The sequence below is a fragment of the Ischnura elegans genome, chromosome 1, assembly GCF_921293095.1.
Source record: "Ischnura elegans chromosome 1, ioIscEleg1.1, whole genome shotgun sequence".
NCBI classification, from domain to species: Eukaryota; Metazoa; Arthropoda; class Insecta; order Odonata; family Coenagrionidae; genus Ischnura; species Ischnura elegans.
Window position 1 is genome coordinate 149,549,694 of NC_060246.1, and position 27,549 is coordinate 149,577,242.

Genomic DNA, 27,549 nt, shown 5'->3' on the forward strand with positions numbered 1-27,549 from the left:
GGAATACTGAATCGGCTAAATGGCGAGAATACCAATATTTTAAACATATGTTTTAAGGCGTGAAATCGGGAACAATGTTTCAGTCCCCTTTTACATCCAGCACTTTTGAAAAAGAAAGCATTCCGACGAGAGGAAAACGCCCGTGGAGACACAGAAAATGGGTCTCATTCTCTCGCTAATATCACTTCTACGCCTGCTGATTTCTCAAATCTCTGAGATTCTCTGTTCTACTGTAAACTCGTGCTTGATTTTGACTATAAAATAATTCGAATACTTATTACTTCAAGGGAGATGCAGATAATTTTATACTCGAGAAAGAGAGAGAGAGATTCAGCCCTAAAAAATTACAACAAGAACTTCTATTAACATTATCTTCCGCATTCAAAAAAAGCGGAGTGTAATATTACGCAAGACACCTATTAAACATATATGAGGGAATCAATATGGGTGAGGCCTAAGAAATGTTAAAGAAAGAACTGCTAATCTGAGCGTGCATTTAAAAATATATTTCTCCCTTGTCAATGAGAGAGGTTATTTCTTTTGCGCAGCCAACATGACCCAACAGATAAAGCACACACACGCAGTCAAAGCTTTTATCCTAGTCCTTGGGCTCGCATAGGTACTATCCTTTTTTCGCGCACGTGGTGACGCCACGGGCGGCGGCACAAATAGCGGCGTGTCTCTTTATTTATCTACAAGCGCCTCCGCGGGGCGCGCACGGCGACCATGAGAGTGTAGGAAAAAGGAGAAGAGGTTGCGAGGTGCAGTGACGTGCGGTTAATTGTTGCATGCGTGGCCGCCGGGGACGCATTTACGTTCCCTCGCTTGGAGGCCACACTAAATGAATAACGGCTCAGCCAGGGTATCAAGGCATGAGACAACTAGTGAGAACACGCACCTCGGCATTAAAACCCAGTCACCAGAGCCATCCATTGGCAAGACAGGAGGACGGGAAAACGAATGATAATGGTAGCGAAAACGAATAATAATGATAACGGTTAATGTAGCCATTTTATCGAGCAAATGACTTATCTGAATTATCGCTCGGGCTGAAATTCAGATGGAATTGAAAAAAGGCAGAGACAGTGGCTTAAATTATCACTTTGGTACCCACGGGTGTATTTTTAGGCCACTACCTCCGTTACTTTCCTAGTCGTAGTGACCTACTTACGAATACATTAATACAGAAACCCCTGCATTACTTATACTCTGCCAATCTTCTCTATTTTATCAAAAGTATTTTTATTACTCGTTACCCGACGCATTGTGATCGGGCAATAATTCAATATCTGTCCATATTCCACAAATGTTATAATAGCCCGATCGGTTTCAACGCGTCAAAGTCTATCGCGTCAACGCGTCACTGTCCGCTTGATAAATGCACAGGGTTGAAGAAAACGATCTAATTAAAATAAAATATGAGGATTATTACCGACTACTTATTTATTTTTCGTTCAGGGATCCACCAAAGCGGCCACCAAAACAGTCTATACGATGTATTTGAAACTTTTAGAAAATAATCTTCGAGGTCTTACTGACGTCCAAGAAAATTGAAACGTATTCACCGTTAATGTGATTTTGTTAACATTAATGCACGATTCACCGTCAGGGAATTTTGCTGGTCTGATTATCTTTATTTTTCCATGCCTGAAGATATTTTAATTTACTTTCTTCTAACATAACGCGGAAAATTACACCACAACACAGATTTCCCCAGCCTGAAAATGACTAAACGGCATTTAAAATGCCAAAAAAATAGTGATAATTTCGTGAATTTAACGTGGAATAACGGACAGCTAATAACAGAAACTTCTCTTCAGGTAAGAGGAAATAAAAAAATGGAAATTTAAGAGAAAGAAACCACTGCTCAGTTGAAACATACGCTCTAAGTTCCAATGTAGTACGTACGACGGTAACAGAAAGAGAGTATTATTGGCAAAAGAGGAATTTCTACGTAATAGGATAGAATTGATCACAGGAACCTTGCGTAAAAGCGTACAATAGAGCCGCGGTTATCTAGTAGGCTACAGAAAGTGAGACAATGAGGCAATCGATATGATGGGTGAATGGAAGAAATAGAGTGGGAAATACTCGTTAAATAGGGATAAAAAGGAGTTTGGGATGAATGCAGGCGTTACATATAGACGGACATAGATTCAGAGAATATTCCGACTTTTTTAGATGATGACTAATTGCAGAGAACCTTATTACACCAGATCTGTCAGGTACCTTATCTTTAAACATTGACTAGAAAAATATTTTATCAGCACATTCACGTTCCCAAAATTCGAGTGTCAATCAAATAACACATTCATGTGGCTTGGAAAGGCATGCAAAGTGATCGTAAAACCAAAGAATAAAATCTCCACGATCACTACTTGAAAGGAACATAGAAAAAATAAAAGCATCTGTTCGTTTCCAGCATTAAGTTTCGACTTGATACCTAAAAACCCAACGATCTGTTTCCTTCCGCTCTTGATTTTAGAAAAGACACTTCGAAAGTCACTCGTTTTTTAATTTATACGGAGTGGAGATCCAAAATTGAAAACTGAATCCCTTTCTCCATTGCTATAGGGTTCAAAGTAGAAAGTTTGCAACTTGTGCAGACTACTACCATGGAAATATGAGAAATGTTCAAGGAGAAATCATCGCCTATCAGAACGTGATAAACAATCATCGGTATTTAAGGTGTATTACAGGAAAGATATGCACTAAGAGGCCAGTCGAATGAAGGGGCAAGCATTTCTGAATCTAAAATACAAGCAAGTAACTCACAAGGTTCATTATTTGTATTTAATGAGCAAGATTGACCGAAGATTTAAATATGCGACGAAACGCGAGAGGAGCCCATAGTGAAGACGAAGCCCGAGAAAACATAAATAGTGACCCTTACGAAGTGAAATAGTTTCACTTTCCACAGAGAAAAAGTTTTACAGAGTCAAGCCTGAGGATATTAAAATACTTCTAAATGATTCAAGCCTTGGTAAAAGATACCATACAGAAAGCACTGGATTTATACAGAAACGGAGGTAGAGAATGGAATTTCTTGAAAAATTATGTCACCAGCGATAAATCAGGCGAATTCGTGCGTCACGTGATTTCTCAAAGTATTGAAACCCCTTTTTCGCTGGTATCAATTATACCTGAACTGTAGTGACAAAAAAGAATGAAAAAATTGCTTAATTTTTATGTTGCGCAGAGAAGTCAATAGCTTATGGGAAAAAGGATATTTTCAAATGTCTCAACATTAGATACGAAAAAAGTGTAGAAAGGCGAAGTAATTAAGGCTATCGATAAGAGCAAAGGTATGATGGAAGAATAAACCTATACAATCAAGCAAAGTTAAGGATTGTGTATTACTCAATTCAAATGCATAATTTGGTAAGAATAAGTATTGTAGCACTCCGGCTCCGGATGAAATAGAAGCCTTAATTAAGGTAATGAAATTTAATAAACTATTTATACCTCGAACAAATCAACAATTGTGGCACCAACTCTAATTGAAAAATAGATTAATTGTAACAGAGTTTTTCAATTCTGGCGTTTTTACTTTGTTTAAATAACCTTGGCAAAACATACGAAATGCCGTTGAACAACACAAGAGAAAAATTGAAACAACACTAACTAAAGGTGGAATGACAAATCTTGGGTATGTAGCCCGAGTGTCTATTGGTGTCCATCGCACTTTTACGAGCATAACTTAACGTTCTAATTAAATTCAACAATCCTCATACTTCCTCCACGTGGCACTCACCTCGCTGTGCTCCAGCTGAAAGCTATTATCGGTCGTACATACCTACAGACTTCGTTACGAAAGACGCAAAAACCATTGAATACCATTCGATAAAAAAATTCATTAAAATATATAAGCTGTGTTTTCTTGCGGAAGAATTTCTTAATCAGCAAATTGAGAGTAATATGAAGAGGCGTTCCGTGTTTTCACCTGATTAATCGTAATAAAAAGTGTCTACCGCGTGTTTGATCGGCAAGAACGACGAGTTCAACAAGGAAAGTGACCTTTCTATTGGCACATCCGATACAACCAGCAGTGGAGTCAGTCGAAGAATCCAAAATATTCACCATGGCATTAGAGGCTCTCAGGTTTACCTAATAAACGCTCGTTATATGGAGTTCTTGGGTTTATAACCAAGTCATTCGATGAAATGCAACGAAGCTTCGATAACATACTCTATCATCATAAAAATCTTTAAGATCATCCTGAAGATTGCCCATCTAATCACTCACCCTAAATAGCATTAGATATGTCATCAAAACATCGCCTCGGAGCAGCTCAACAATAATATATCCATTTGGATACCCGAGAACCCTCCGTTGCGATAGAAATGATTACGAACAGATGACATTTCCTCGGAACAACGACGTTTTCTCCTCGATGAAACTGCCGAGGAGCCGAAGAGAATAGGTATGCATTATTCAATACGATTGACTTGAGCTGTTTACACGGAACGGCGCGAAACATGAAGTGTTGTCCAACGACATGAAGCAGAGGGGAATCGAGAGGATAGAGTGCTGAACTAATTATCTAAGTCCACTATTCCACAAACTTTACTTTTAAATATAAAATAAAATTAAAAATAAAGTTTGTGGATTAGTACTGTGTTTTTGTTTTCACCATGAATATTTCATCGTTCCACCAAGTAACGCCCAAATCAGTTGATTTTACTTATCTAAGGGTTCCAGGTCGATCATCCCCAACCAAAAATCTTCATTGCACAAGTTTGCTTTGGGAAAGGAACTGGCTACCACTACCTTAATTTATGATATCCACAAGCCTAAGGTGTGCACTATACTAAAGCCTTTGGTGAGCACTGACTTCACCTTTCCACGCTAAAATTCGAATTAAAGGAGCATATAGGTAATGATAAGTGATAAATACATAAGGACATCAAGAGAAGAGAAACCAATCGACCTAATTTCAGTTGATTCATTTCTCTCCCAAGAAAATTTCCTGAGATTTTGCATTCACTGCGTTAATCTAAGTCTAAATCTTTAATAATATTCAAATAATTTCCTTCTGCTCTCTAACAATGGAGTAGCATTTTGGATGAAGTAACACGCTTTACGCTATGCATCGAAATGCCATGAAGAGGAGCCTTTCGTAACTATTGATCACCGGTATTGAACGGTGAAAATGAATGCGTCCGCTGCACGGATTACATTTAGTGCGTAAAAATATACGCCGGCTTCCCACGTTCCGCGAGCACAACCAAGGTTTTCCCATTTAAAAGCGATACGATAGCTGTGAAACCAATCAAATAGAAAAAGGGGGTTACCGATTGGTGCCAATCACATGAAGCAAAGATATATGCGGAGCAGTTTCGTAAAAACGATTCTTTCCTCTCACACCTCGCACTCTCACTTACCTGCTAATGAGGAGAGAAATGAATATGTGGCTAAGGAAGGTAATCCCAACATATCAAGCTCCTAACTTTAAGTTAAAGGATGGATAAATGAAGGTACAACACAACACCTATGAGGAAATCGGCATGGTCGATGAGGAAAGGACACTTTGTGGGAAAGATAAATTGAAGCCGTAGGCGGTAGCAACGGGAAGAACTTGAGTGAAGAGAGCACTCAGAAGTCTCGGTAAAAAAAATATTGGTGAGCGGATTATGGAAAAAGGCCATGCTCTAAGGACTTACTGAAGAAATGAAGAGCGTACGCCGATCTGAAAAACAAATTCACCACAGAAGAAAAAGAATCTACCTCTCGCGGTAGAACAGTCTTGTATCTTAAAAGGTAAAACTATCCAACAAACATTCGAATTGGGCCACCTACGAACTGACCTAAGGTTAAACCAATGCTGAACACAAGTACCATACGGTTAACCTACAACTGCTTTCTTCGTCCACCAGCAGAAGCTACTAACGCGTTTGGCACGAGCCTTCCCCACCCACGACAAATAACTAGTTTTTAGTTTGAATGGTAACTCAAAAAAATGCAAAGAAAATATGAAAAAGTAAGCAAAATCTTATAAGAAAATTGTCTGTTTAAAAAATTTAATTTATCAGTCTATGGCAATGACCAACTTTTCCCGAGTGATGATTAATCGAAGTTCTACTCTATAAGGGCCAGTTTATAACAAAATTGCGATAAATTCGACTAAGCACTTAACGAAAACTTAGCTTACTGCCTACAGGGCGTTTAAGAAAAAAATAACGCATACGGAACGCTACCCACTGCCTAATATACTCAATTGACATTGTTTTGGGTCGGTTCTTAGATGCCTCTATGCCCATTCTGGAGTTTACAATTACTACCCATATTTTACAAATCATATTTTTCATACCGAGATGTCTTCTTTGGTTATCCACGCACGAATATTACAAAAGAGGATCCTCAAGTCAGCCTCAAAATATGTTGTCACCCACCGCGCATTTTAATGGTTTTACAAAAGTCGCCACTCGTGTCGCGGACGGACAAATTGATCCTCAAATTGATTGATTGCTATTCCTCCCAATGACAGAGATTATGCTGCAAAATATTGTATATAAGTGGGTCGCATTGCAATCATCACCGCGCCGCGGACATAATTGAATCCGTATTAAAATGGGTCCGAAGAGGCAACAGAAATCGGCTTTCTATGGAATGGAATCGGGCTTCTTTCATGCAGTCCCCTTGGATTCATGGGTTGAGTTGAAATACGGATGAAAAGCGCATGAAACAAAATACTACGATACTTCACGTTCCAAAAAAAAGCACTTTTCCCGTTGATTCAAAATCGACCAAACCCCACACTAATTTTTGAGTTAATTTCACAAGGTTCCGAGCTGATTCATTGACGTACTATTACGGGAATCACACGCTCACTGCTACCAATAATTGATTGCGAATTAATCATGAAATCATCGCAAATGCATCGGAACTGCAAAAAAAAATCGTCCCCGATGACGATGGAAAAGGATTCCATCGAAACGTCGGCAACGATGGAAATGGAGGAGATTACCCGGACGAGAAGAATGTACTGCAAGTGAAGTCGTACATAGCTAATGGCCTCGAGGAGGAAAAGAGCTAGTAGGGGAAGAAAGGACTCACTTCGGATGAAATTGGGAGCGTAGTCGGCCAGCCTCCAGATGATCCTTGCGAAGAAGGTGACGGGCTGCTGGTTGGGCGGCGGGCGAAGCGAGAGGGGCCTCGAGGGCGGCGCAGGGTCCGCCAGCAGCAGGACCAGGACGATGAGGAACACGGCCAGGAGGTTGTTGGTGGACGTCGGCCACGTGCCATTCCGGAGGGCATTCCTGTTCACACAGAATAAAAGGATTATAAAACAGACGTTCTATAGTGGTACTTCAACATGCCCGGAACTAACGGAAATCGCAACAAAATATAAAGTTTTCAGGTAAGTCTGATTACTTAGTCGCGATGATGAGGAATCTAAACTAGACTAGGCTGACAACGTTGAGTAAATGATGCAATTTTACAACATTTTGATGGTATCTATTAAAATATTACAGCTCCAATTTAGGCACTTTCCTCTTCATCAGGTAAACGTCATTAGCATTTTTCGAAACATTTTTTTTTTGCCGACTGATTTCGCAAAACTATTATTGGCCCACGAAAATTAGAAGTTCTCAAACCGATTTCCATCTCCAAAAGTAAATACAGGATAAAAGATATCTCGTGGGAGCTCTGCATTATATTCAAATTAGAGCGACTAACGCGCATGAATTTTAGCTCATCTTGCTACGTAACTTGTCTAGTGATTGAAATTTCTGAAAACAGTATGCATCTCGAGCAAGTAAGCACTGAGAGGCATTATAAAACACAATATAAAAATTTGCTCCGAAAAAATATTATTTCAATGAGTGCAATATTTACTCTTGAACCAAATTTCCTTCCGATCTGAGAAAATTTCCTCTACATACCCGGGAATAGGCGGTCAATGGATCATGGTGTAGTGCTCAACTACTTCCACGAAACAAGCTAGTAATTTTAACTAGGATTTTAAGTAAATTCTAAATGCTATATGAAGTCGAAATTCAGAAATTAAGCACCAACCCTATTCTGTATTTGAAATTTCGCCGAGTTTTCATCTTACATAATAAAATAGAAAACTTACACCAAATTACAAAATTAAAATTACGCCAGTCATGAGTTAAGAATGAAATTTGTTCTGGATTTTAATACTTTTAATAAATTTAATACTTTTTGAAGCAGAGTAACATAAATTGAATTTGGGAGAAAGTAAATTTACGTATTAAAACAAAAAATAGTACTCGATTACACAAGAACATACATTTTCCAATCAGCTTTGAAAGGAATTTTCGAAGAAAGACGCCAACTAAGTTACAGAATCATTTTCTTATGTGACCAAACCCTGTTGCTATGATCCAAAAAAAATTTATGAAATCTCAAATAGTCAACATAAGGACTTAATAAGGGTAACCATAGAGTAAGTAAATACTATGGGGTAACCCTTACCTCAAAAGTGCTAAAAATACAAAATGAAGGAATATTTTGAGCAGAAAATAGTTAATACTTTCCTTGGTGTGTACGCTTTAATTTACTAAAGGAAAGTCACCTCACATATAGAACCTATTTCACGTGGGATTATCTATAACACGCATCATTCGGCAATATACTTCCACCTCCCCATGTGGCAGTAAATATTTCAATGTTTGATACACCTTAAAGCTTTGCTCTGCCTCCTTGATAGACGCGAAAATAGGAGAACCCCCAACCACTGCATGATATGTGAAGTGATTTCGTTTTCCTGCCTCTTTCATGCGCATATGCCAGAAAAAGTCACAGAAATATTCTCTTTCACCGGAAACAATGACTTCACCGGATATTTTTCTAAATTGCACTTAACAAGAAATCCCATTTCCCTATCATCACCACAAGTCATTCATAGACGTGTCTTCACGACTGCATTAACCTAATCTTGCCGCCATAAAATAATAATAATATGAGGCTATCTGATTCATTTCACAGTATCAAAGGGAAAACCAAACCATATAACGATGGAAGAAACTGCATTGGGAAAGTATCCGGAGAACATACAGATGCCTTGCATTAGAATGCATATGTAACCTTGAATTTCGCAAACAGGGCGATATTTTTTATTAACTTATGAAACTGAAGAAATAGCAGAGAACACTTACAACACTGGAAACTACCAGATCCATTTTCAACCAATAGTCGACGGCCGTTAAAAATATGCATCCCAGCAACTACTATATTCCCATTGGCCTCCGGAGTACGCAGTTGATGGCCAACCTAATCGATGATTTAGTTTTTTTTTTCAGGAAAGAATATCCGTTTTACCGAAAATAATTCCGATGAAAAGGCAGAGCTCCTTGTAAGTCACCTTGACAGAAGATCGGAAAATTATGAAAATTAAATTTTAATATCGTAGCTTTTTTTAAACTGAGCCACTCGACCCGCAAGCCAAGCAATAACAATCCATTTAAATTTTAAGAGCAAGTAACGACAATAATTTCCAGTTTCACAAATTTATTTTACAATTAATGACTAATTATTTTATCACGGAGCTCTCCAAAAACATTATTATTATTTTATTCTACCGACCTTTCGTCTGGCTCCTACCCTTCGACGTATCTGGCATGGGTGGATCTACCGGGAATAATTTAGAATTAATCCCGCCAGTGCAGCTCTAGGGGTCATAGGAACGCGCAAGCCTTTCCACCGCGACAAGGTTGTAGCCCAAGGGAAAGGTCCAAAAACATAGACATCTATAAATGAAGGTAGTAAAATAATTCAACTTTACGGCTATTTTTCCCGACTAGTTGCAGAGCAAGACTGTTTCTTCTTACGGGACGTGAAAAAAATACGAGGAATAAGACCAAAGCTGATTAAAAATTTTAACTTCTCCGCATTTCTGTCATTGCACGAAGATGCCTTCAAAAAATGGTGGACCACTGAATTGAGTCCGATGAAAATGAAGGTAAAATATTAAATTTCCATAACCAACACACATTGTACATCAATTGCTTAAATCATTCGGTATAATTACACCCCAACTACTGATCCGACGACACTGGAGCATTGAGAACAGCGAGCCGCAATGTTGTCGTTTCTCTTCTCCGATCGACGAAACAAGCGTATCGTTCGGCATGATCCCATTGGCAAACAATACTTCTTATACAAAAGTACGCCAGCAGCATCACACTAAACGAGTTCCTAAAACTACCAGTTCGGCCCACTTAAAATAACCAGCTCTCAGGGGGAACAGCACAAAAAAACTACCGGAAAGTCTCGCCGTCTTGATTGCTCCTCGCCTTTCTAATGTCGTAATGACATGTCTCCCTATAGCCCTCCCTAAAATCGGCACGAATTGCGGACCAAATGCCTCTCTCACCCCCTACAACTCCCTTCGGGTAGACCACATTGTTTTCCAGGTTTTTTGGGATCAACGATCCTTCGACACACTCACGTTTCGGTTGCGGTTATGCACATTCACGCAATACCCTCACCCATGCACACCGCGATTACGTTTCCTCGGAAATTTATTTTCCTCTCCCTCCCCGCCGGAGGAGCGACCTTTACATTCCTCGTGGGGTTAAGAAATCCCAATCCTGAGAACGGTAAAACTTTTCAGACGGCAAGGGAAGCAGAACTCTTGCGTAAAAAATTATCGAACATCCAAAAAATAAACTGACCGAAATATTCGCTTCCCTGCGAAGGGCTTCGATTACCTAATAAGTCACAAGGAAAGATATAAAATATTTGAGTAACATTGGCGCCATCCCGTGTCGATGACGGGCTTATCTTGGAGATACAGTATTGCATTCAACGCATTATTTCCTCTTGCTGAAAGATTAGCGGGCATGAGACATCATCACGGACAAAGTGTTCCTAAAAATTAAGAGAACTTACGTGTTTTGCTATATTAAGAAGCGCTTTAGTGCCACGGAAAAACAGGAGAGATGTAACTACTTCTCAATATTGTTTTCTGAAATCTTTGAATTTTATAAGGTATATATGACATGTAATAATTTCTTTCTAAGATAGCCATAATTATTTCGATCAGGTAGGGTATCACCAAATACAAGCTTGGTAACCGACATGCCCAATATATTAAGAAATGTGAACAAATTAAAATATTGAAGCATTCCCGGAAACTCAACGTCGATTCAACATCCAAAATACAATAAAAGTAAAACAGCAAAAACAACTGAGATTCGTAACCCAAAAATATGTAATACCGATCGTAATATGGGTTGGATCATGAATGATAAACCCTGCCGCCACCACGCAATTACTTACATGAATGAGTAACGGCGCTCATCAACTTATAGACTCTGCTTTCTCACTTTCGACGAGCATCATGAGATGAATTTACGGATAATTGTTAGTGCATAATTTTGCTGACCCAAATTAGACCTGCATTGAGTATTTAGCTGAAAACACCATGGTAGCTCTAAGTTATGTCCTTTTATTAATAGTTCCCCGTCTTTTAATACTAGGAGATAAAAGCATGACTTTAAATAGCCTATTGATTATTTATGCCATCTTTTCTTTCGGAAAATAATAATAATTTGGCTTTGAGCTGAAAAACTCATCCCGATAAATTAAAAAAAGATATATTTTTCGAAATGTGAAATGAAATATTTCTAAAGAACACTTTCACTACATACCTCGCGAAAAGACTCAAGTGCAGGTACGTATGGGGCAAGTAATGCCTGTCACGCTAGGACAGTAATTAGATCTCATCTAATGGGAGGAACTCAGTTCATTCCACAAGAAACTTCTCCAATGCCACGCGAAAGTAGACTGGGAGAAATCTTGCCTTCAGGCTGACGGTATCACGATGGCTTTGGCATCAATTCCTTAACACCTAGGTTCACAGACCCACAGGCCTAAGCAACTCCCCGCGATTAGAATATACCTAACTATGCAGGTACTTTCTACCGTGGATTATTTTCATGCCTCGAGGCATTAACGCTCGATAGGAAGCTTTAGCGCGCTTTCATCGGCTAGGCTTTTCTTTCGATCGGCTCGGAATGTCTATGCACCCTCACGTTCAGACGACACAATCACAAAATGTAAGTAATCAGCAGAATAATTTGCCTTGTAGTATCCGCAAATTACAAAAAAAATACATCTTCACTGTGTATAAACGTCACAGCAGGTTAATTAAAAGATCATCATTGTATGTGAATAAATTTTTAATGTCTAAGCGATGACGCGTAATTTCACCACGGTGGGAGAGGGAAAAAATATAATACATGGAAACAATAAAGAATAATTGGACTTACATCGATCTGAAGAAGGGAATTCAACGTGACAGCGGCTACTGTCTTCGTAACTTCGTCAAATACTGCCTTCTTTTAAATAATTCAACCTATACCGGTAGGTTTCAAAAAACATTGTCGCCATTTTCTCCATACATTAAAAAAAATACTTGATAAAGGGAAGAAAGGAAAGAATACTTAATGAAGGAAATTCGAAAGGTAAAAACGCATATCTTATCAAAACTCGAAACTCGAGGAATGACCGCCACTAACATTGTCATCTCTTAGCCTATATTCCGCGAGGTACACATCGCTGCAATTTCGGGTACAACTCTTTTCTCAACTTCAAGAATGGAATAATACATTATCCATTCTATGACCACATATTTAGCCATTAAAAGATGGTTACCTAGCATTATTGCGGTCGTAAGGAGATTTTTTTCTGATAAAATTCAGCATATTATACACTTTGACAGGAAATTGACAGGCGATCGCTTTTTCTCCTCCAAAACATGCAAATGGACGTTAAAGGTGATTGAGGCAGATGAACCACATAGGTTTCTAATGTGAGAAAAATAGAAAATATAAATCCAATAATTATGGTCACAGTGAAATACAATCTTCCTTCCTTCGCCAGAAAAAGGTATAGATAAGCAATTTACCTTGTTCAGCGCTCTCTGGTAAAAGAAATGGCTATATGCGAAAAAGCGCGAAGAATTATAGCTTCTTTCCCGACAGTAACAATGTTTACCGAAGGAATGATCGTAAATTTCGAGGGAAGGTTTCACGCTGCCACTAAGCAAATAATTGCTTGACCCTCTCAGAATTCTCACAAAAAACATAAGCAAACATTTAAACGATCGGAAAGTTTTTTTCCCAATTTGATAAACCAATTAGACCCACATTCCCGAGAGTTCATCAGATCAACAGAGAGCTGACCCCACAATATTCTCTTGTCCTTCCTCCTATCATATATATTACTATGGAAACGTCTTTTTCTGTCATTCCGTATATATGCTCCGATAATACGGCAACTGCAGTGATAGATAAAATATTATATTTTAAACTGAATCACCGGCTTCTGCCGAAAAATGCTACTTCAATCTCAAATTTCACTATTAACCCATTAATTTGACTTAAAAGATTCGATTTATCCATGTCGATTACTCGCTCGATGTACAGGTGTATCGAATCCACAATTTTTTTATTCTAGCCTTCAACAAAAGGTTTCAAAACTCGTGATGATGAAACTCACGACCAAAACGTTACAGGCGACAACATTGTTACTTCAAATATTGTCTTGTAAGAAGTTTTGTAAATTGCATGCCGTTATTCAGTAACAGACGCCATGATTGTTCCCACTGATATCAAACTCTCTTGCCTGTATTGTATTCACATGCTTCGTATGTTTTTGCAAGAAAACAAGAATAAAGAAAGTACACATTCTTGATTAGTACACCTTCCTCTCTATATAAAACCCAACTACACCGTTTCCTTAACAAACTTATTACCAGATAGGGTGAAAGCGTAAAGTTTTCGCAAGGGTTACCTAGTGTTATCAAATCCCCTGAAGCCCTTAGTATGACTGGAATGTTCAGCGAATTGTTGCCTCACGCATAATTAATTAAAGGAGTTACACGAGTAATTATCATTTATTTTGGAATTTAATTCATATAGATAATGGTGATGCAATTTACTAAAGAAGTATGGAATTACCAGGTGAAAAAACAATTCTTGTCCTTGAACTTAAACACATTCAGTCTGAAACCGTAAGCGCTTCATTAAAGCTACGAGATATCTAATCTAGTATTTTAGAGAGCGACAATAATGGATGTGATAATACTGTACAACTTTTGAAACGGTGAATATGAAAAGGACCCTGCGAACCGACAAAATTGCTAATTCAGACCACTAATCCTCACTACATACAATAGGGTAGTTTCCTTCATCAAAGAAAACGAAAGGCATTGACTGCAATTGGTTATCCACCATTAGTGTATTCATAATATACATTTTATTTGGTTTTAGAAATACCGGTTTAGACGAATGGGAATGGTCAATTTTATCCTCATTTGAAAAAGGCCAGATTGACACCCATGCGATGCTAGTCCACGTGACGTCACAGGGACCTAGTTTCTATACGAGAGGATAGGAGTTTTACATCGTCTGAGATTACCAATGCATGCATGAGGCACAGAACTCGGGGAAACGTGTCTTAATAATAACCTATTAAAACTAGCTAAGGTCGGAAAGTTTTCCTTGTTTGATAAGGTATTAATAATCCTTACTTAAGCCAAGCGCTATCAGCTAGCAAGGTACTCTGCTACCTGCTAGCATCCTGCATCGTATCAGCGCTCAGAGCCTCGCCCCAAGGTCACCTCACTTGCGGCAGCGGGAACCAGAACGACGTCACACGGAGTTTTCCCAGCATTCATACTTAGCCGTCGCGTTTTCGCGCGCTTGAAAATTTTCACTTTTCATTTAATCGCGAAAAATAGATATCGTCATTTAAAAATCTAAAAGCGTGAAATACGTACTCCAGGAGTAATAATCTTTCGATTTAGACAATAATAAAATAATAGGAAACCACCATATTCATTTACTTCCGTTATTATAGGTGTATCATCATTTATCAAATTTTCTCATCGCTAAAACATGGCAAAACGTGGGGTCTCTACGTATTCCTACTACTCACATTGAATAGTAGGCCCAAGTAGAGATGCAAATGGGAGAACCAAAGGATTTTTATAGCAAGTAATTGCGACATTTAAGAGCTACTTTTTCAACAATCCGCCTTCATTCATCGATATGAGTTTGATTGTATAAGGATATTCTAGAGGCGTAACAAAAAAAACTGGCGATCATTACCACTCACAGAGATTTCGTGCAGATGAGATAGCGGCTAAATTGTAAACTTTGGAAATAAAAAAAATGGCATTAAATGATGGAGGACTCATTTCCAATCACAATGACAAGAAATTTTTAATCATTATACAGCACACTAATAGGCAGCACTTGACTCAATGGTTACTCTTATTTCCAAATATACATGACCCACTCACTCACCACCGTTTTTTTTTCATTGACTACCTACTACATAACAGGGAGCATATCAGCAGGTTGCTATCTGGCCAAATTTCCCAAATCATCAGCCATTTCGTCGTTAAGTATGACATGGCATTCCTTAATGATCTACATTATCACATAAATACGGAACGGTGGGATATCAGAAACGATATTGCGATAAGATACGGCAGGCGTTCATGATAGTACATGATGTGTAGAAGAGGTATGTGCACCTACTCTCTTAGATAACATCAAATGATGAAACCGTATGATCCATAGAATATAGTGAGGTAAACGACTTAAAGTCGTACGATATACAACCACCTGTCCTGACTTTGGAGAAAAAATCGACGAATAGAATAGTCTAATTCATTGCATAGAAAATCTATCACAGATTTCCAGCAACCATTTTAATTCACAAAAAAACAAGTTACGATCCGTAACGTAAATTAAAATTTTTAATGCAATTGAAGGTTTTCCTCGATTAATATATAATGCCATTAACTACATTATAATCTCAATTTATGTTACCTTGAAGGGCTTAAAAACTCTAGGAGGCCTCCTGGCGTTTTTAACCCCTATCCCTCGTTATGATTGAAAATGGATATCATGAACGTGGTTTTCCAAAGAAAATAGGAACTGAATGCCCAAAAGGCGCCTCTAATAGTAGTGAAAAAACCCTCCCCGAAAGAACAACAGCAAACTGTCTCTGCAAAGAGCATTCAAAACAATAACAGACACACCTAAAAAATAATTTTTTCTACTAAGAACAATTACTCATCGAAATGGATCAAGGGATCTGGTAACCACGAGATGAAAATGTTCCACACTGCCGGCGCGCAGCTAGGAATTAAGTCTAGACGGAGTTTTATAAGCAACTAATGCTGGGGGGGAGGGGGTATGGATTACGGGAGATGGGAGTGCCCTCCCTCAGAAAATTTTTAAAATCAATGGTTAAAAATGGCGAGTTTTACGGTTTTCTGCGGGGTACTTAATTAATCCTTACACCACTCTATAAGTAACATTTAGCCAATTAAGTGAAATTTTAAAAATTTTCTGAGTTATGAGGGGGTTTTATCCCCCAAAACCCCCCTCGCTGCGCCACTGACCCACTGCCGCAGAGAAAAATGAAACAATTGAGAAATATTTTCTCGCAGTATTACTCTGAGTGATGTTCATTTCAAATATCAGAGAAAAAATACCGAAAAACGAGCCTTGGACAGAATTTATGATTGATTTTATAGTGGCTGCCCATGAATTATAAAAATTCACGGTTAAATTCCAAGTTTTAAATTTTTTCATGCAATATAGCACCAAGAATAAAGCATCGACTGGTGGTATTTTTATTTGAGTTTCAAGATCTATAGATTTTATAGACTAAGATATAAAAATTTTTTGAAGTTTTGTTTACTTATTTTTCAGCTGTAATGCAACTTTGATGTGATATGGTCACTGAGGAACAACTGAAACTTTAATACATTGAATTTTTACTACATGAAAGCGAAAGATGCGAACTTACACCGACTCTCAAGACTTACATACGAAGACATCGCAGTATTATCTATAACCTGAGATTTAAAAAATTACCAAAAAATTAAAAGAGAGAGGGAATTTTTTTAACCTGATAAAACTCGTTCTACTCCGTAAAAATATCTAAACCGGCCAGTAATTTTCATGAGGACGAGGTAGGCATATCGTATGACTTTGAAAACAACTACAGACGTGCCAGGTATCACCGGGAATCACAAATGAGAGCCCTGAAATGCAAAAATTCCGCGAAGTAAATACAACAAATGGGACAAAATATAGGATCCCACATATCAGCAAATTTGGGATATTCTGGAACGACGCATACTGGCAGATACGGACTTGAGACAAATAACACTGTTCGGCAAAAAAAAAGTTCAGAAAATGCCTGGCCACAATTTAGGGTGTTTCTGGCTAATTTTAGATCGCTGAATCCGAAAATGACCTTCGTTATTATCTAACACCCTCCATTTTTACGAGCAACCCCTAAATTGGGGAAACAACCCATTATCTAAACTTATCGCTTTTCAAGGGACTTTTAATAATGTTATCTGCTTCTGATTGAAAAAACTGACGTTTTAAGGCTATCAGGGTCACGATAGAGACAAACTTGACAGGGGTTGAAAAGATTTAGGGGGTGAAAATTGAAAAAATAACTTTAAAAAACATTGAAATAACCATTTTTCTTCACTTTTTATGGCATATGATATGGTAGCTAATGGGAAAGTTTTTAAGGGACGAATACTCTGTTCGTCTCCATTTTGTAAAGGATTAATATAACATAAAATATAAGAGGGGAAGGGAGGTATAAAAGGGGGTATAGGAGGGGGTTTAGGAGGTGGTGTAAAGAGCTGCCACAAAAATCTGGAATATGGGTTTCCTTGAAAACAGTGGCATATTCAACAGGAACCGAAGGTAAATTGTGGCCGTTGTTCAGTAAAACAACCCTTGAACTTGTCTTTCACGAGTCGATGAATAGCCTCCATTTGTCTGGATCATTCGTAATCGCTAATTCCCTCATTAGTCCTTCAATATCAGTGCAGAAAATCAGATCATCATTTTCATCATCCGTTGAAAAAAATTGAGTGAGGGTTGACTGTCTGCCTTTGTAATAAGAAACATTCACACTATCGGCCAAAAGATTCCACTGCAGCAAATGCGAGCCAAGAAGTTGTGCTTTACACGTAAGTAAGTTTTGGTAAGTGGATTTTATTGGAGCTCTCCTGTGCTGAATAATTTCGTATTGTCGGCCTATTTTAACGTACGGTCACAAACGCCATTCATTTGGCATTAAAAATTCCATATGGATGATATCAGGCGAAAAGAAAATATGAATCATCCCTGGAGTGAGTGTACTCTGCAAAGTCGTATTATGGGTACCCTCGCCCCAAAAACGATGTCCTTCGGGCTTCTCGTCAAAGGCTAATGGAATGCAAACAAAGACTCAAGGACAACGCTTTGACGCATTCCACTTTCCATAAGTATATCCAAGAAACGCTTTAAAGCTAACTATCCACGTCACCTGATTCAAATAGTACTCGGAACCGCATACTTCCAAAAAGAGAAAATACGCAACCACTTGGCATAGTTAATACGTTAAAAAATACAATATATTCATAACTACATAGGTAATAGATATATATATTGATGCATATTTAGCTTAAAAGCCTACTCAGCATTTGCAGCGGTTTTCCTGCAATTTTTGCAGTTTCTCCCAAACAGCCTTGCGGTTAACGTCGCGACACTTCCAACGCTGTGGTAAAGAATTAGATTGGATAGCCATGCGATGGCCATATCATAAGTAAGTGCACATGGATTCAGTGAAGCAAAAATTGAATTTTTCACACTGAAGGTAAAACGAGAAAATAAAATCAATGACAATAAACACGATTTGTTCACAACCGTTGTTTTTTTACCAATTCCCTTAAAGTTCCAAGCTCGGCGTTGTCGTAATCACCTTGGAAATTTTCAGTTTGAAATTGAATCCATATAATTACGCAAGTGGCCAAATTTTCTGCGACGTGAAGCGTGAATCTAAGATAAAGCCACGTCATGGCTTTCGGCTTCTCAGAAGCTTGAAATTCTTTCTGTTTGCATCACAAACAATGGCAGTCTGTAGTTTCTTGACCGAACTAATTGACAATAATTAAAATAATAATATTTAACGTTTCATACGATCATTTTAACATGGCGTAGACTTTGGTAGATTGGTAGATTATACAGATACTCTAAGAAATAAAATTTAATTTCCCAAAATAGGTCTTACATTCATAATTAAACAACTTTTCTACCAAAAATACATACACATACGAAACGAATGAAAAATAAGATACAAGACATATTTGACCTCGTGAACATATATTTCCCAAACTGCAAATGAAACAATAAAACACATAGAATAAAATCCAAAACAGGCTTTGAAAACGAAAACTGCTTCCCAGAAGCAACCTTCTAAAATACATAGATAGAAGAGTGACTGGCGCCGAGGGGAAAAAACAGGTTTGGAAAAATATTCCTCAAGATAACAAGTCCCATTTTCCTCCTGTCCCGTATCCCAAAGCTCTATGGAGAAGGAGCAACAGCTTGATATAGAATTAGCCAGAATGTCGCTAAAATATTTTTCGATATTTGTGTTTTAAGCGTTATCAAGTCCTAATTTTCAGCCGAAAAATGGAAAACAAAAACAAATTCTTATTGCCTGTGGACATTTTACATGAATGAAATTTTGAATAAAATAGGAAAAAATACTGATTTCTTGTGAAAAATATTTCTAAATACTATCAATTAAAAAAAGGTTTCGTTCTCGGAAAAAGGGAAGAGAGCGATGGCAGAAGACAAGAAAGTTGACAACTTTAACCAAGAGTAACGGAGAAGCCAAAAATTATTGAAGTAAAAATCGGAAAGAAAGGAGAATGGTACATTCCGGAACAATACCAAATAAGAACGAGAAAGACTGGCTCCATTCGCAAACACAGCAATTACGTGAAAATACTATTGAGGGGACAATCAAAGGAAAATTCAACGAGGAGACAAGTAGTTAGAGCCACGTCAGGCAGGATATGGGAAATATGTAATTATGAGTGAGCAAAGTATATGTATGAATACAAGGAATCACAATGAAAATCTAAGCATTGTACTACACAATTAATAATGACAATGGTGACTTTTGTTCCAATCTCGCCCGAAAAGGACACTGAATTGTGATAGCCATCAATTGCAAAAGCGACCTCGCTCAAAGATCCTTTGCTCAAACAACCAGCCTAGCGACAACAAGGTACAAAGGGTAGATGCCGAAGAGGTGTCCCTCCGCGAGGCGCAGAGCGATTCGGGCGGTCGTCCTCGTGAAAACGGGTCCATATACACGATCAGCGAGAGGTGGCGAAGGCGGAAGGCAGCTCGAAGGGAGGTGCGGGGGACACATTCCGAGGCTTCGAGGGAGGGCGAGGAGGACGGGGGAAGCACCGTCAGGTGGGGAAGAGAATGAGCGAAGGAATAAGGTGGGAGGACGCTCCAGCTTAAGAGTAATCCCAGGATTGAATAACGAAGGAAAACAACACCGCATTAAGGAGTTAAGTTCGCGACTACGCGATCCACAGCAAAAACATTTCGCGCAGTTTATCAGGAAAATTTTCAGCCATCATATGAGACATCCATCGAGGTTAAAAAGAAAAAAAATAGGTTAGGAACACAAAATGTGGGTGGTTCAACAATCATCATTCTTAAGTAAATACTTTTCCCAATTCTTTCCATTCCACACAATATCCAGATAATATCCAGACGGTTTGACAAGAAAATATTAGAGGAATTCGTGATGCAAGCGTGGAGGAGAATGAAAAAGAAGTGGATGGAGAGGAATAGGAACGACGAAGTGTCAACGGCACAGGTTGATGTTACATAGGCGAGCAGAGGACACTTGCAGAGGAGATACGGAAGGGACATGGGGTTTGGACGGTGCGAGTACCAACTAAGCTGAGGAGGGGAGGAGCGGGGGGGGGGGGGAAAGAGAGTGAGATTTATAATCAAATCAAGGAAAAAGTCCTTCCAGAAGTCGAAGAGGAAGTGCAATTGTGCAATTCGGGGAGGATGGAAGAATAATTGTCGTCATCAAAAGCCTGATTGGATGGTTTCAATGTTAGTCACGGCTTCTGGCTACTGTTGTCTTAACTCACTCAGCTCGCAGGCTGATGCTGCTGCCTCAGTACGTGGAACAGAAGCGACGCGTCGGGTACAATGAGCAAATAAAAGGGAGAAGAGGGGGGGAGTGGTCAGGTTGTGTGAATAAAAGGAACGCCAAGGAGCTCTCACACCCTCGCGGAGGGGGATACTCGCATCTAGGGCTCAAGGCCACCGCGGTTAGCCGCTCGGCCGAAATGGTGAAAGTGAGAGCGGAGCCAACGCAATGTCAGGACTGCTGGCACTGACCCCTTTCCGTCCTATGCGATTCGTAATTCACAACCGGGGCCGACGACGTAACACTTGAGGAGCGATATAAGGACCCGCAAATACCTGTTGGGTCTTACGACACTTTCTTAAACGGGCAGGACATCACTCTCACTGGCTTTAATGAATATTTCCGCGAAAAGACATAAGGTAATCTCCTTCGCCCTTTTAATTTTACATTATTCATTTACGCCGTTCAACTTTTTTCAAGAGGAATGCTGACCTGATGAAGACAATCGTCGAGGGGCAAGTGGACGGGTAAAAAGTTACAAGAATAACCCGTATGAATGACATGACAAGTTACAAGGGATGTAAAAAAACGTAAGCGTGAATATGAAAACATTAGCTGATATGGAGAGCGGATGTCAAACCAATATTCAGACTGCTGATGTAGGATAATGATTCTACATTTTAAGGCAGATTGAAATTTACTAATCACCCTGGATTGTCTTCCACCCCACATAGATCTCTAATTCGCAACGAAAACCTTTAATTCTATCCATGAGCCCTATTCTGTTCCTTCCCCTTCAACGCCTACCCAACATAGTTTACATGAACGTGGTTTTCAGCCGATAAACTGACTGGTTCTAATGATAGTTCGGTAACGACTACTCATCATACTGTAAAAGGGAGACGCTCCGTCACAACTTGAATGCATTTCCATGTCCTATTTCAGCTAAAGTAATCAGTCCATCTTTTCATGAATAGTAGAATTCATAATAAAATATTTTCTAGAGTATGGAATTTATTGAAAATTGTTCATTTAAACCGGCCCGCAGAATGTTTTATTAAAACATACAAAACCAGTACGTGTGTTTCACCCGTGTTTAACGGTGAAGTAATTTTATTTCCACCAGTTTTTCTTTTGTGATTTACCGAACCAGGAAATTTTCAAGTTTGCACTGAATGCATATGTTAACGATCAGCCCACTTCATTATTCATGATTAAAATGAGTGGAGAAAATGGTTGAGAATGAGTTCTCGATATTGTGAGAGGGCGGCTGACTGTGCAGAAGTTTTTCCCCAATCATTGACCAACTTCTCAAAACGACGATTCAAAAATGAAACTTCGATTTCGACGCATGGGTGAACGACCCCTGCGTTAGCTCGACGGGCGCTCTACATGTTGAGACGCAGTTTCTCTGTGGGTGCATGCCAGGCGCTCCGCTGCAGCCCACATCTTAACATGCGACATACCATTACCGTCCTCTAAACTACTTCCAGAGCCCTAGTCATAACATATGGCTTAAAATTGGGGGAAATAGAGCCAGAACACCTTCTCCAACGAGCCAATCGAGAACACAAGCGAAATGAGACAAGAAATGGAAATTTTATTACGGAATTCGCGTTATCAAATCCTAAAAATTCACATTAAACACTTACAAAGCAGATAAATTTTTGCCACACAGATATGAGACAGTGGCGGATCCAGGATAGGGACAAAGGGGGGGGGGCTGAGATTACGATTCCATCTAGTGTAAATTGGATACCCAAGGGTGGCTCTATATCCCCCCTACCCCCTCTCTGGATCTATCACTTGATTGAAACATACCAAAAGCGTGTAAAATAGGCTCTAAGTTTAGACCTTATTTATATTTCAATTCGTTAAAGTAGGTAAATACGTAGGAAAATATTAAACTAAATACTTTTGCACAAAGTGGTGACCCCCAAAGCAGTGACGGCGCTAGCAGGTGCGGGGCTAGGGGCGAACCTTCAGTGCGGGGCCCTTCACTTAAAATATTAAACTCTATACCCCATCTACAAACTCGAGCATTTTGAATCCCAACCACTCTCTGGCTAAGTATGTGTTCCCCTCCCAAATTCAGACTTCGTAATTACGCCATTATGATACCATCACGCAGTTGAGTTCAAAATAGTATAATACAAATTAAATTTATAATTATATTTATTCATAACATTATAACGTAAAATAAACATAAAAAGCGAGCTTTTTACTTTAAATTACTGCATTATTATTCCTTTTTCATAATATTATTTTTTGTCTAGCACGGACTTAACAATACAGTAATAGTTGAAATTGCGTTTTCAAACTATCGTATATTTTAATATTTTTCACGAACGCGGGGCCCCCCAAAGCGCGGGGCCCGGGGCAGTCCCCCCGGTCGCCCTCCCTAAGGCCGGCTCTGCCCCAAAGACTTCCATTTTATCTAGTGTGTTTTTCGACCCAATTAGGGGCTATTGCCCCCTTAGATCCGCTCCACCCCCATAGATCCGCCACTCATATGAGATAATTACAGTCAGGCACAGACCTTTAGGGAAGCTGAATCACCCCAAAAAGGAAGTCGAAAATGACAATTTCACGCTACATATGTGGTGACCTTCAATTAAATAGAAATGAGAAGTTGTCACGAAGTAACAACCTCACTACTAATGAATGCATACTAATAGCGTTAATTGATTTTGCTTCCCAATGCACATAGGTATGTTATTTTAATTTGAAGAGGAATAGAAAATACGATGCAATGAAGTATGGACAAAACCACTACCAACCTTCCCCTTGGGTCTGAAACTATTACTCAGCAAGTTTTGAATCAGGCAATAAGTCTGAATCAGCGATTAGCTGAAAACCATAACTCGATATGCAGAAAATATAACAGACCCGTGATGTGATTAAACCAATGATTAACCAGCGCACAGACATCCGTCTGAAGTTAAATATTACATTCCTCTACATTTCGGATATTCAGAAATATCCGTACTGCAGAGTTATGGTGTCCTTGGATGGATTTTTTCGAATAGTATTAGCGGGCTTTTATCACCTGGGAAGCAAATTACGTAGTTATTATAAAACCTATAAAATTAACAACTGTAAACTAGCATTGAAATCATAGTTGCATCGTCTCTTGCTTCTTCCAATATCTTAAACACAAAATAACTTTAAAATTTACTATGTGGGGAAAGGAAGAGCTGCAGTACTATATTTCTATAGCTTGATTTTCGTTAACGATTCGTCTTTCACCAACAACTGCTTTTTAAGCATGAAATTACCATTTTGTCTTCGTTATGAACAACAACCACATTTCAGCGCCATAAGCATTGCTTACGCGCAATTTACGTTTCCACTTCTTAACGCCAGTCCCACGAATGCCGCATATTTTACATTATTTTATTTAAAGCGATGCCTCGAATAATCTTTGTTTTAGCGAGAAAAGGAAATTCATATTCAGTAGTAATAGAAAGAAGTAGTAGATAGAAAATTATTAATACCATATAGACACCAGTGATATGTTGTGGGGATATTGTATTATCTCTTTAGCTTTAATCCTTAACGATTAAATCGAACAAAAATACCTACCTTGCCCCACGCCTCGGCAATCATCTCTCCATATTTCAACCGGTCTCCTCTGCATCGAAGTCAAAATACTTCATTCCACAGCATCTCAAATAACATAATTTTCCCAACCACAATTAATCAATCCTACTTTCCTCTCCCGTACATGCTCAGAGACGAATAAACGAGAATTGCATTTGCATGACGCATATGTTTAAACAATCCCTGGGATGAAAGTTTGCACGAGGGAAATTTTAACGTTTAAAATGGTAGATAAATAGCATTAAAGCTTGTGAAAAATGCCGAAGTTGGAGGCGGGGAGCCCAAAATATTGCGGTTTTGTTGTATACTCAAGAAAATACTCACTAAATATAAACATTCGTATCCATAATATTAATTTATGTACGAAAAGATGTAAATAACAGTAAATGGTAAACGAAAAGAGTAATGCAATTAACCATGCCAGCCTTGGTGGCGGTGGGGTAAGTCCTTGCCTATCAAACCGTAGTTCGCGGGTTCGAATCCCGCCTGGGTAGGTGACCCTGACCAGGGCATGGATGTTTGTGTCGTGCTTTGTTAAGTCCTCCGTGGTAAAGGCCTATATGCGCTTGATTGCGGGGAATTTGGAAATAAGTAAATTTTTAAAATTTAAAAATTTCCCGGTTGGTAACGCCTTAAATATCACATAACTGGTATATATTACCGTATTAATACATAATTAAATACCAGTATCAATCTCCGTGGGGGGCGAGGTGAAAGATTTTTTGATATAATTCGCCATCGTAATTTGAATCGGGGAAGTATATTCCATTTTGTAAACCTGCTTCTAACTAATTTACCAATTAATGATTGGGAAATATAACCTAAAGATATCCCATTCAGATATGTAAGATTCATTCGTCAGTAGATTATTATTTACCTCGCGTAAAACAGCCTATTGGGGCCGGTATGTGAGGTCATCTGCTCTGCCTCACTCTACACTTATTATGAGCGGACCTTGCATTAGTGTAGCGTCTGCAACCACTCATCCACCGGATTGTATCTGACCTTATAATCGGAAAATAAACACTATCGCTTCGTTAAAGTTGATTTAAAAAAATGAAAAAGGGAGATGGCATACAACACACTGAAATTCTGACACTGGAGATTTCACCTACGTTTACCTATTTCACCTACCTACCTATTTCACCTATATTTCAACTAGGTAGAAATACTGAAATAGGAATACAAAAGATAAATTAACGATCTAAAGACTTCAAGACTATAAAAATGAATTTTTCTAAGACATATCAGAATAAGGAAAATTCGATTTGAATGAATTTACTGTAGCCAATTAATATAATTAACGGAGTTCAACTTACTTCATCACATTAACACGGAGCGAGCCAGAATTTTATGAGGAAAACCGGTTAATTAGCCAAATTGCATAACAGGGAAGCGAGAGGAATTCTATTGCTCTCCGAATGTTTCACGGATAACCCTTACCTCCACGTATTTTCCCATTCATAAGACAAATACGTGTCACCTTTAAATCTTGGAACTTTACGATCCTCACCAGAAGTACCCCCCAGAGCGAGGAGCTCCAACCTAAGTCATAACTAACAACCTAACTGATAACAACTGGACGGTCGCCTCTCACCATCCGTGCAGTCCTTAACGCATTTTGGCAAGATTACGATGAGAGAGAGAAAATGAAAGGTCGTCCTTGCCGAAACTTCGAGCGTAATGACCCAGTTATGAAGGCAAAAAACCGGCTCCTCGGTCGATGTCGTTCACGCGCAGTCGATTTCTCAGCTTCCTTGTTGAGAAATCCCAAAAATGAAAGCCTAATGATCGGCTCAATCACCTTAAAAAACGACATATAAATCAGGGTATCGAGGCATTTCTATTATAAAACATACCGAAATAAAACCGAGTAATCACTGCAAACTTAATTCGGCCTACCCTCAGCAAACAAAATTCTCATACTTAACTTATAAATCAACAGCAAATTAATCATCAGCTTCCGAATGCAGGATTTAAGATAGGCAGTCCGTCACATTAAATAGATCAAGATCTACCACCCACAAACAGAGGATTAATTTAATCTTTAGAATACAGGTGGGAGAACGACGGAAAACCATAGGGACAGTACCACGTCTGATATTAATACAACGAATAAATTCAAAAGCTGAATGCGGAATTGAGTCAAAGTCTCCGCCCTTGTTCGCGTGCCTATTTTTCCAATAGAAGATTACGAAGACGCTGGAAGACTCGTATAATTGGTTAAGGGTATTGGTTTCTATATCGCCATCCTCTTAATTTCATACATCGGCAACATGAAAATTTGTTGAAATCATAAACCAACTAGCATGTCGATTGTGCATCCGATGCAAGATAAGCCCTACAATGATGAAGTAATCATACCGGAGGCGATTTTTGTAAAGTGACCCTCGATTCTCGATGTACCTTTACATAATACGGATAAATGATTTCCGTTTATTTATACGTGTTTAATAGTCTGCATCTCACTTATTTGGCTAAGCCTAATTAAAAAAAACAAAACTCAGGTCAGCATAAATTCAAATTGCATTTACCTCATTGTATTCTAATTTAATAGCCATCGCGACAGTCAACGAATTACTCAGAGCTGTGCGGCGCAGAAAAAAATTATCTCATTCCCAAGTTATCCGAAAATTCGATCAAAGCGGAATTTCACTGCTCCGCCTGAGGAGGTCCAACTTGCAAACAGGGGCCATGGGACTGGGGTCACTGCCCCCGCTCGCTCCGCTTCTGTCTTCAAAATCATTCTCGTAAGACCTTTGGTTGTTTTGGAGTGGACATTATTTCGTTGGCCCAAGTGAACACATATAAAAATCGACACAATGCAGCAATAGAGTACATCACCTCCGCACAACTCGACATGAATAGACCAATGATACACTATTCTGTTGGTGTCAGATCTGGGACTCCGGGTCACTATAAAACTCCAATTAGTTCATTACATAAATAATGATACAAGAATAA

General features: G+C 38.8%; 1 protein-coding gene across 1 annotated transcript in view; it reads right to left on the reverse strand.

Annotated features, from left to right (window-relative positions):
- Nucleotides 1–27,549, reverse strand: part of LOC124172124 (carnitine O-palmitoyltransferase 1, liver isoform-like) — a 121,640-nt gene that overhangs the window by 82,757 nt on the left and 11,334 nt on the right. The window contains exon 2 of the mRNA XM_046551531.1: nt 7,057–7,259. Coding sequence (XP_046407487.1) covers nt 7,057–7,259 — 203 coding nt within the window. The remainder of the gene's footprint in view (nt 1–7,056; nt 7,260–27,549) is intronic.